Consider the following 12,500-nt stretch of genomic DNA (forward strand, 5'->3'; position numbering starts at 1 on the left):
GTGTATAAGAGACAGATATATAAGACATCATCTTCATCGTCCTCATCATTATCATCATCCTTATCATAATTACAAGATTCCACCTTTAAGATAAATTTATTGTCCGAAAAAGATCAGAAAATTGTTTCCACTGACAATTTGTTCTCATAGTCAAGCAATATCAAACAATATGGTTTCATTATTCTAGTCCGCATGTGATACATTTGGTACTGGTGAGGGAGCAAACATCAGCCATGCTTCCTCTCTGCTCAACACAAACGATGGCTCATGGTCTCCTGCTCGCTACCGTGTCGTAGCCACTGAAACCAAAACACATGTCGACTTGTGTGCTGAACTTTCGAAGGTCCATAGTCGACAAGTACTTCCATGTAAACTTATCTCTTCGAAGAACCTACAAACAAAGGACTCCAGGTCGGTAAAGTCGTATGTAAATGCTCTTTTAGTTAACTGAAAAGGTAGATGCAATGGTCTGATTGAAAATTTAAAAATAAAGCAGTCGATTATTATAACAGATTAATTGACGGATGATGGATGGAGAGATGGAGGAATGGATTGAAGGGTGGATAGACGGATGTATGTACGTTCGTATAAATGCATTGAAAGATGGATGGATGAACTGATAGAAGACTCGATAGACGATAAGATAGACAGATGAATAGATGAAGGATGGATGGATTGGTTGGTGAATACTGGATAGAATTATTAATGGATGGATAGATGGATGAATAAATGATATATGGATGGAGGATAACTAAATAAAAGTGATGACTGGAGGTTGCGTGCACATATCAGTATGTGTGCACAAACACATGATGAACAAATGAATAAATAAACAATTCAATTTTATATAACTAAAAAGTGCTGCATAGGTAAATAAATACGTAAATGAAATACAAAGATAAATCTTAATTTGAAACAATTTATTGCAGATAAGTATCAACAAGATATTTAGGTCATAAGCCCTCATCAAGTTAGTTATATATATATATATATATATATATATATAAGTATATATATATATATATATATATATTTAATTTCTAAAAATTGTTCACAGATATAATAGCTAATACATAACATGTGTGACAAATTCAGTCATAGAATGATATATTCCTGGTGATTTCAAATTCCAGCCGTTCCACAATACTGATCGTGATGGATACACAAGGCGCATCGGAGCTGTTGTACGAGCCAGGGGACCACACTGCGATTTTCCCCGCCAATGAAGATCAATTAGTGAATCGCATTCTAGCCAAAGTGGATGACACCATATCTCACAATGAGATTGTCATTGCTGAATTCCTAGAGGAAAGGCAGACAGCTTTAGGTATCATTTTCTTTGATTGTTTAATTTCCACCTTTTGTCCACATTACAACTGCAATTATTTGCCATTTTCCCCAGGGGAACATTTACGTGATTTTCATTCTGAAAGTCACCTATACATATATTTTTTCATTAATTTCTCTCATTTTATCAATCCATTAGCGTTATTTCCCGGAGAAGAAATCAAATGTAATTCTAAATTTGAGGGAAAAAACGTTGCCATCATATCGGTTAATGGATCGCCGAAATGATGTTGTATCGTTTTCATCCGTGGGGGCGGGTGTCGGGTTAATTCGTTGAGTGTTAGGCTGAAAGCTCTGTGAACATTTGCTAGACATGAAACTGAAGCAGCTGCGATTAAGATACATTTTTATGTACATGTAGATGTATAAATGTGTCGCAACGGTGATGGAAGACAATTTGATGAAAATAAAACCTATCACAAAAATCATCATAAACATCGTATTGAATGACATCAACAATAATCAATAATATGATAATAAATAAGCTATACATTTTCAGCTATGACAAAGAAACAAATAGGCCTATATGAAATAGTTTACAAACTGCACAAATTCTGAAAAGAAACAATAATTCTAAATTAATGGTACTTATATTGAAACGCCTTCTCCTAAATACGATCAAAATGTAGAACAGGTTCGGTTGAATCCGTGTCATTTGTGCTCAACTAGGCCTACATAATATTTTTATGTATGCTTACGTTAGTAACACAGTTATAATAATGAGAATAATAATAATAATAACGACTTCTATTGTTTATTCTAGGTAAAATAAAGAATTGGAGTCCTTTAAACAAGATTCCCCCATGTTCTTTGGTACGAGCCCTAAAATATTTCTTTGACATTACTACACCGCCCTCTCCAGCTTTCCTTCGATTACTTAGCACCATAGCGACGGATGAAAAGGAGAAAGAGTTATTAAGTATACTCGGAAAGGTAATGTAACATGAATACCATGGCAAAGAACTAAGCTCATTCATATAAAATTGTTTAAGATTATAACAATAATCGTTCCCTGACTCTTCCCTTTGGAATTGTCTTCTCCGGTTTATAATTATTAAACCTACAGAACAATCTTTTACACATAATTTAAAACCTATTTTTTTAACAACCTTTGAAAGGTAACTGCGCCTTTACTCATTTTTTAAATTGGCACAATATATATACTGTCTCTTATACACATCTCATGTGATACATTTGCTCCTTGAGTATAACAAACATTCAATATTAATATTGATGATATTAATGATTGAAATTAAAGATTGATGATTGTCAATAATTGCCGATAAATACCGATAATTGTCGATGGTTGCCGATACTTGCCGATGATTGTTAATAATTACAGATAATTTCCGATAATTGTGAGATTTATAACAATGTATTGATAATAATTAATGAAAATTTATGAAAGTATGACAATTGAGAAAAGTTGATGGCAGCTGATGACAATTAATGAAAATGTTTGACACTTTTATGAAAACTTCATAATTGCTGCTAATTGCTGACATATAGAAGTATACAGTAATAGTTTTAGTATCATTTTTTAAATATATTTTGTGAAGTCTGTCTGCCAGATTCTAATTCATTTCCAATTATATTGTTTTACATAAACAGGGCGCCCAGGAGTATGATGATTGGAAATTTGGCAATATGCCAAACTTAGCCGAGATACTGGAGCAGTTTTCGTCCGTCAAACTTCCCGCTAGCTTTTTCTTAACCCAACTACCGGTACTGAAGCCTAGATACTATTCAATTAGCTCTAGTCTTGGATTGCACCAAGGACAAATCCACGCAACGGTCGCAGTTGTATCCTATGTTATCAAGGGTACGTACGCGCACTTACCCCTCCCCAACACACACAGTACAGCATACACAACCGAGACTATGATGTGACGCATTCCATCAAAACTTTTGTGGTATTATGAAATGGTGATACACTACATAAGGATTCAAAATACTTCTTTTTTTCCTGTACAGTACTAGCCTTTGTCTTCCGACCACTAATATAATAATATATTGACATCATGATACGTGTATTGCTCATTGTTAACCGTACAATAAGTGCAACGATTGGATTGGATTGGATTTATTCGGTGTGGACACGAAAGTCTAGAAGTCCAGTGGGGTCCTTCTGGTGGTGATTGGGCAGTACACCGGGAGACAAACCCCTACTCTTTACCAAAGAATGTACTGCGTTCTTTAACGTGCACATGGGCCATAAAAGCACACGGGACCAACGGCTTAAACGTCTCATCCGAAAGACGGTGCGCTATTGTATTTCAGCCCTCCAGCTGAAACACTTGGAGAGGCAGCGATGGGATTTGAACCGGGGACCTAGTGGGTGTCACAATGCAACCTGGTTAAACGTCCACATCGGGGAAGTTTAATTAATTTTAAAATATAGACCTAACATGGAAGTAGGCCTATATAATCTTATTCATACCTGAAATCATGAATATATTTTAGTACGGTAGTAAACAAAACTCAGAATTATGAATAATACATAATTTATAACTGTATTCGTCTCATAAGAGTTGTATAGGTCTATGTATGTATAATACGTAGGACTATATGTACATTATTAGGCATTATGTATATTGGGGTTGTAACAACCAGGAATGGTGAGTTCTGAATTTTTATAATCCCAATATACACTATGTGTTACCGGTATATTGGGATTGTAATAATCCTGAACTCCTTGATTGGATGTGGTATTTTAGAAATAATGAAAGTGAGCGCATTAAGTCACTACTTTTCAAGTGTAATTCAAGCGTCGTCTGCCCCCATCTCCTGCCAATTCTTTCTTGTGGTGAGTTTAATTGTTTTTAATGATTACTAGATAATTATGATTGTCTTTAAATTGTTCCTTCTTTAGGTAATCATCATAATGGAGTATGTTCCACTTGGTTAAATAGTCTAAAAGAAGGCGACGTGATACCAAATTTCATACGCTCGTAAGTGAAATATGCTACTTCGGCTAAGAGTTAAGCCATATAAATTGAAATTGTTCTTAGTATTGCGTCGTTTTTTAGTATGTCTGTCGCAACATATCTGCGTTTTACGAGAACCATCAATGGAAATGTAGAGAAACGGATTACATTTTGAACATAATGAACTGAACATTTGGAACAAGTAGATCTATACTATGATTATGCAATAAATAGTATAATGCAACTGATTTAATGAAACTGTCAAATTAACACATCCTCTATCGTAATACGATAAAAAAAATAAAAAAAAACAGCACTAGACTGTTACTATGCAACATTGCCTAGTGCGGCCCATATTGTGTATTCATGTAAGGTTTTCGAAGGTGCTACAATGACTTTGATGTTAGAATAAATTGCTAGTTCACAATACGCATCCGACGCACATTGAACAGTATGATGTACGAAATAAAAATTAAAACTATACAATGAAAAACAGTGCATGAATAAAAACAAGATAAAAATAAAATTTGTGAAATCGTACCGTAACCTTATGCCGCCACATTGCCAGCTCATAATTCTCATCTAATTGAGCTATGTTTGATTTCACCCTTAGTGCACCAGCGTTCCACATGCCAGAGGATAAATCGGTGCCTTTTATTATGGTGGGGCCTGGAACCGGCATCGCTCCATTCAGAAGCTTTTGGCAGCAGCGTTACTTCGAGATGGAGTTTAAAGGAAAGGAGTCGTCCGGAAAATTTGGTGATATGTATCTTGTGTTTGGCTGCCGACACTCAACCACGGATAACATTTATAAATTGGAGAAAAGCGAAGCTCATAAAAAAGGAGTAATTAAGGAGGTTCTGACAGCCCTGTCACGGGAACCAGGCCAGGAGAAGGTACGAATGTGTGCCATGTGAACATAAGTAAAAGTATAATTAAGCTTGGTTTACATAAAGTTGCTACAATCCGTCTGAAGCCCTGTTTCCATAGAATCGCTACCCAGTCGTTACAGCGTTTTCACTGCAATCCTTGCACTGCGTAGCACTGCTGTCCCCGACGCAATCGGGAACGTGCCCTGATTCGACTGAACAATCAATCTCACTAAAGTTGGTGATAGTGTATAGCGATTTTTATGGAAAACTAGGCTTAATATGTAGGAGACACTCAATAGCGATTTTATGAAAACGTTTGAGGCAGGTGGAGCCTGGGTTAACCTTTCCGGTTTGTCTGAGATGAATTAGAACACCTCGATTTTGTAAGAAGGTAACAGTAGCGATTGCACTAGTTCAAACACTGTACTTACAATGTGGCGATTTATGGAAACCACATGTGATTTAGGTTTAAGTGACAATTATTCGTGTGGGACAAAGACGAAGCTTATTTATTTTAAATAAATAAAATAACATAAACTGGTTATAACCTGTTGTACTTATCCACCACTTAATGGACCTTTCCGCTAAGCCTCGCCCCTTGGGTATTGTTGCTAAAATCGTACAAAAATATAGTACGAGAACACGTGCGTTTGTGGGACATGCGTCTCTTGTAAGACCAGCGCATAATCGCTGCGATGTTGTGATTGGTCAGTTGTCAAGTTTGATTGACAATCCGGAAATGTCCGTTGTTTTTTTTAGTGCGCGATCGATCTGCATTGCATCCATGTCAATGAAAGGCGATGCTTATTTTTCTCCATAAGCATTCCATGGTCTTGCAAACAATGACATAGCTTTCAATTTTTCTCCACATACAGAAATATGTACAAGACGTGTTACTTGATCGAGCTGCCGATGTGTTTGATTTAGTTAATAAGCACAAGGGTCACATTTATGTGTGTGGTGACGTTTCAATGGCGGAAGATGTATGCAAACGATTGGAAATCATAGTACAAAAGCAAGGCAAATTGTCACCTGAACAAGCTAAGGAATATGTCAGTAGGATGAAGGTATGACTTTATTCACCATTATCATCATTATCATCATCATCATCATCATCATCATCATCATCATCATCATCTTCATCATAATTATTGTTATTATTTATATATTTAATAGTGATGATGATATTGCTGCTGTTATTGTCGCTGTTCCTACTGTTGCTGTTATTATTATTTTTATTATTATTAATATTATTATTTATAGATACTGTATATTTATTGATAATGATGATGATATTGAGGCTGCTGTATTATCGCTGTTACTGTTGTTGATGTTGTTATTGTTTTTCTTTTTCTTCGTTTTATTATTACATTGTTATATAATATTTATATTTGTAGTATTTTGAATAATAAATCTTAATTTACAGGATCAAGTTCGATACCACGAGGACATATTCGGAGTTACACTGAAGACAAGTGAAGTGACAGAAGCTACGAGGAAAGCTACAAGAAGAGCGTTGCTTTCAGCAAGCAAATTAATCAGTGTTGCTAAAAACTCATTACTGGGCAGTAAGAATGTAAGTAAAACTAAAAAACAAAAGTGGATGAATAGTAAAAATGTCATAGCTTTTACGCATCCTCTGACGTACGCGGTGTCCTTCTCTTTTCCGAGGACGCCGCGTACGGCTGGGAATAAACAAACTTCGAATAGTGGAAAGTGCTGTGCAGAGGCCGGCCGGCTGGCCCGCCACGCGCTGGATATACCGGGAGGTGGAATCATGATATTTATGTTTTCAACAATTGTTTTAAACAATACTTTTTGGAAAGGCACTACAAAACGACAGCGTAAACGTATGTGGAATTGTATTTGTGGGACAAACGCGCATTCCCTGTAGTGTTCTGATTGGTCAGTTCTTAAGTTTTAGCCGAGCTGGACTGATTATATTTAAATTAGTACAATTGAGAAAAGAGAACTTTGATCACTGCTTCTTGGCTTATATTAAATTCATTTGTACAACTAAATAAATCTCTATTAAATAAATATTTAATTTTTTTCCAAATAATAAGGAGCTTAAATGCATACATATATAAATATATAGGTCTGTATAGCCTAATAACTGTCTCTTATACACATCTAGATGTGTATAAGAGACAGATATTGTATAGCCTATTAATTTTCACCGTATATTACAAGTAGGCTTATATCATGTTTTAAGTGTGGGTCTAGTGTTCGAGGTGTGTTACATTTTAGAGCCTATCATTATTCCCCACCTTACACGCCTTTTTTTTTTCATTGCATACCAAACGTATACGCCTTTAGTAAGTTTGATTAATATGTATTTAACTATTTAATAATAGACACTAAGCAAGATTCCAGAAAAATCCTGAAGGACGCCACCAAGAGTAGAGAAGTTCCAATTTGCGGAAGATGAACGGTAACGGTCAGGTCAGCGATATTATGGCGACTACAGGAAATGTGTAACGTGAAGACTGATGCATACTGATGATTTGATTTAGCTAAACATTTGCCAAAACTCATTTTTTCATAGTATAGTAAGTTAGGGCCTATATTTATGTAATAACAAGGTTTTAGGAGGACAAAATAATGAATATTGTGTCCAAGAGATAAGTGAAAACATACAAGAAATGGGTTTTCATTCAAGATTTCAACATTACGTACAGAAACTTATTAAATTGTATAACTAGTTATAAGATTAGTATCTAAGTAAAATATGTAAACATATTTTCTAATCGTTATTAAATTACAAACGCTTATCAATCAAGTAATAATCTAGTCACTATGTCGAATATTGTTAAGAGAATTACCTCTACAAATGAAGCTGGTTATTGTATTTAAGCCTTTCAGATACTATTGTTTTCGGTAATTTAACTTGCCTTGCTTTTGCTATAATCCTACTAAAATTATCGTCGGTTTTTTTTAAGTACACTGATTTACATAATTATCTTACCCAGCATAATAGCAAGAGTAGGTCTAATTAATAAACAGATTCATTACATATTATTATATGATACCTAGGCCTAATTATATTAAGCAAGTTTCCTTTGGATTGTATTACGGGATCAAAACCAGATACTGTATATGTAAAAGTACTTTGAAAGGTATGACAGATGTGAAAGCTAAGAGCAAATTAAAAAACGGATTAGAATGTGTTTGTATAAGAGTGTTCATACATCTTTAAAAAAATGTTATTTAATTTAGTAAAGTACATGTAACATAAGAAGTATTCTAACATTCGTGTTCACGTTTGCCAATGTTATTAACAGTCTATTATGTGAGCTTACGACTGAGGAATACACGTTTGAACTGTCGTTTATCATCATCACAAGGCCTCTATCATTGATATCAAATCGATGACTCTTAATTTTTTTAAATACTATTTAAAAACCAAATTAGGCAGTATTGTGGTTTATTTGAGATTTTTTTTTTTTAATTATCCAAATCATGTTACATTCTGTCTAATAGGTACCGGAATACATACAGTAACCGTAGTACTTTAAACGCTTCCAAAAATGCGATTGGCTATCATGATACTAACGTAACAGTACGACAGTCGTACTCGTGGTCCTAGCTGGAAACGCGTGCTCTAAATATGAATGCAGACCTCTTAATAGTCGCAAATTGAGTACTGAAAGGTGCCTGTTTTTTCATTTCCTTCTCCCCTACCCATACACACACATACCCACCCCCACACACCCGCGTGCTTTACCAACACTTACAATATACATAAAACCACTGAGAAATCATAATTCCGCATACAATATAAGGTTCCCATAATAGCTCGTTTTGAACGAGTTTTCCTAATTGCCTTAAATAAATATATGCCAAAACATATTTAAGTAATAGAATGATTTGTATATATATATGAGGGTAGTGTATAAGAATATATATATAAAGTTGTAAGATTATAGAATATAAAAACAATGAAGACATAAATAAGGGAGCGATTTTGATTAGAAAGTCATATATGTTAATTGGAAGAGAATCTGTTTTCCGATAACAAGATTTATGTTTTGTGTTGTTATAGTTCAGTTTAGTTTTTCAAGAGGTAATTAAAATTATAGGTGTTTTTAATTATGATAATGAACTTTTTTTTTTCGTGTGGCAGTAAATTAAGATTTTGATGAAAACCTAAGTACATTGATAAACTTTGTATTGCTGTGACTGCTTGTTGTAATTACATTTCAAGGTTTTAATCAGTTTCTTTTTCACTATTCAATCTTGATGAATTTTGTAAAGTACAGTGCAAATTGTAATTAAAGTAGCGTCAGTTACCAGTTTAAAACATTATTACCGCAATAGCTGGAAGCTATATTTACAAATATTACAGTAGTATTAATTTATTTTTTTTAAATTAAATATACAATAACTTAAATACTGTGTAGTCTTAAAGATGTATTGTCCCTTGCTAAATACCAAAAAATCATAAAAATATTTTTTGAAATTAACTTGCCCATTTTGAAGTAACATAAAAGTTATCAACTTGAACATAGACATTAGTGTATTTAAAAAATGTCTACCCATCAGTTTACAGCAAAAAATGATAGAAACACTTCCAGTCACTGGAAGTGTTTTATTATTTTTATTATATTTTTTGGGTTTAAAAATCAGGGTACACATTTTTTAAATTCAATAATTGTTATGCACAAGTTAATAATTTGTATGCTATTGCAATATGAGCAAGTTTATTTCAAAATTATTTTTTATGATTTTTTGACATTAGCAAGGGACAATACATCTTTAAGTTATTCACAGATTGAATAAATTGATAGCAATCAATACCGGTAATTAAAAAAACTCAATCTTTGCACTAGCTGGAATTATTCAATTCAATTCACTATGTATGGTAATCTTAGACACGATGAAATTTGATACTTAACAACTCTATGCTTGTTTTTATGAGCAATCACATCTATGGTAACACCGTTTTAATGCGCAATGGAAGTTTATTAAACAACGATTCGTTGTAGCGCCTCGAATTCCCTCTGATGTCAAAGTAACCATTATACAAATGTAACTCCGGGAACACACTGCGTTGTACGACCTTTGGCTGACAATCCATCTTTTCTCTTCATGAGTGCTTGACGACACGACGACGTCTGCGGATCGTCTGTAGCAGTCTGAGCAGATCGTCATTAAAAACGACACGTTGCCTGCGCCTCGTCGTGTTGCGTTCTCTTCGGCAAACAACCATGGGCACAGTGTGTTTCCGACTTAACACTTTCTTCCAGTCGTTAAAAAGAGCCAGACAATTATAGCCTTGATGTAAAACAATTCTTATAATCTTTCTTTACACTTTTTACAATGTTGCTTCGGAGTTGTTTTCATGCCTTTGCTGCAAGTAGGGTCTATATTGTGATTATTACTCACCTTTATACAATTGTCTCCTCCATGCATTAATTTATTTCTGGTTTAGTGTTCTCATTCATTTAAATATTAACATTCTTTCCATTTGCCATACATTGGAGTCGATTGCAATGAATTATTTGACTGATTAATATAGTTTGATTATTTTTGATGTTTTGTACAAACTTTTACTTTAATTGTGTTGGTTTTCTCGACATTAAGATTACATGTATGGTCAGTTTGTGCTTATGTTATTGTTATCTAACAAAAAAAATCTCTGTAATAGGCCTACCCACAGTTAAATCAGTGCTGCGTCGCTGAAGTTGCTGTCAAAATATTGTTAAAAATTTATATAAATGAAAATAAACTTTATACAAATATGAGATAATTTGTAAAGTTAGATGAAAGCCTCTATTCAACTTACTTCGGTCTGGTGACCTACAATATTGCTATTCCAATTGACTCACAAAATAATAATGCATCATTCTATTCCTATTGAAAATGATGATTGTAATGAAAAGATTATTTAACTTTTACTTTAGCAACATGGCACGACGAATTATGGAACGATATTTATCTTCGAGATGTTGTTTGATTCAAAACCACTCTTTGAAAATGATACGACAATGTTTAGAGTATAAAACGTGTTCCACCCGCCGTAGGCCTGTGGTGTCTTTCTTGTGACGCACTTAAACACAAGGTTATTATGTTAAATAGCAAGTTGAATATGTAGCTTCGATTTAGCTAATGAATATGACAATCATTTTTACACGATTTTGACACATTCTGTTCTCAGTGTTAGGGTAGAGACTATCACTCAAAACCATTTAATAGTGGCGGTCTGGAATCTTAGATTTTGTTTTCGTATCGTACTAAATGTAATGGTCTTGTAATAAGTCGAACACTGTGAATGGTTGCTTGTCAATAGAAAACAGTATTAACATATTACCCGCTTTATATTCCTTTCTTGCTATTCTTGACTTTTCTCAACTTACAGCCATAACTGTTGCATTATTGTATTACCAAAAATATATAACAGTATTTATTAAATGTTCCAAATGTCATTATCATCACAAATATTGGTTAAGATAGGCCTACTGTTTACGTTAGTTTGAAATTATGATAATAGCATATCGCATTCTTAAGAAGCTCCGCGGTAGAGCCGTCTATTTACGACGGCTAAATCAATAAACCTATTTGTGATTTAATAAGGCTAGTCTTTAGTTGATATGTTTGCTTATAAAGCAGTGGATTATGGGATAGACAAAAATGATAGTTATGAAGCGTTTAATATTCTGGGAAACACTTTGTATTCAGATGAAGTTCACTTTAACGTCTCCCACCGAATAATACCTTTTTATACATAATGTTCAAAATGACATTATGTACGGTATTGCAAAAACAAAACGACAAGTTCGTAGCAGGCTTGGTTTCATGTGAAGTGTGTCACTTTTAATGGTATCAAAATTGTACATTTAGCCTTTGCCATATTTAGATTATATAGTGGAAATTATTTATCTCTGACACCAAATTATACATTACTTAGATACAAAACGTTTTCATAAGTGACTTGTATTGATATATTTATTGTATTTCTTAAACAAACTTTTTGCACTGTTCCCGATAATCACGTTATGAAACGTAGTGGACAATAAACGCACCATAGTTGAGTAACGCACTGGTAACGCACTGGTAACACACCTGTACTGTCACTCAATTTTAAGTTTCGTGTTAGTCTACTTTATATTGACTCACATGCCTAGGTATTTTCAAATTTGCTTATATCTACACAAACAAGTGACCGTATGCCAAAGGTCTGAATAAAAATATAATAATAGAGATAGGCCTAGTAATTAAATATACGTCAGTACATTGGCCTATTTGAGGTAATGATATAATTATCTTGACGATGAATTATACGATTTAACTAATTGAGTAATTACGGATTTATGTTTATTATGTAACGCACACACATTAAGTATGAAATACA

The 12,500-nt window shown here is 33.9% G+C and overlaps 1 protein-coding gene across 1 annotated transcript in view; it reads left to right on the plus strand.

Annotated features, from left to right (window-relative positions):
• The window catches only part of LOC117110033 (nitric oxide synthase, brain-like), a gene marked incomplete in the record, with an annotated part of 78,565 nt that extends 69,030 nt beyond the window's left edge, over positions 1 to 9,535 (plus strand). Inside the window, 9 exon segments of the mRNA XM_033252599.1 lie at positions 188 to 411; positions 1,134 to 1,327; positions 2,111 to 2,280; positions 2,959 to 3,169; positions 4,220 to 4,298; positions 4,888 to 5,170; positions 6,022 to 6,213; positions 6,573 to 6,722; positions 7,504 to 9,535. Coding sequence (XP_033108490.1) covers positions 188 to 411; positions 1,134 to 1,327; positions 2,111 to 2,280; positions 2,959 to 3,169; positions 4,220 to 4,298; positions 4,888 to 5,170; positions 6,022 to 6,213; positions 6,573 to 6,722; positions 7,504 to 7,533 — 1,533 coding nt within the window.
• Between the last annotated feature and the right edge of the window lie 2,965 nt (positions 9,536 to 12,500).

This window comes from Anneissia japonica, unplaced genomic scaffold (genome assembly GCF_011630105.1).
Source record: "Anneissia japonica isolate Jap-2015-1 unplaced genomic scaffold, ASM1163010v1 scaffold287799_len804019_cov200, whole genome shotgun sequence".
Classification (NCBI taxonomy): domain Eukaryota; kingdom Metazoa; phylum Echinodermata; class Crinoidea; order Comatulida; family Comatulidae; genus Anneissia; species Anneissia japonica.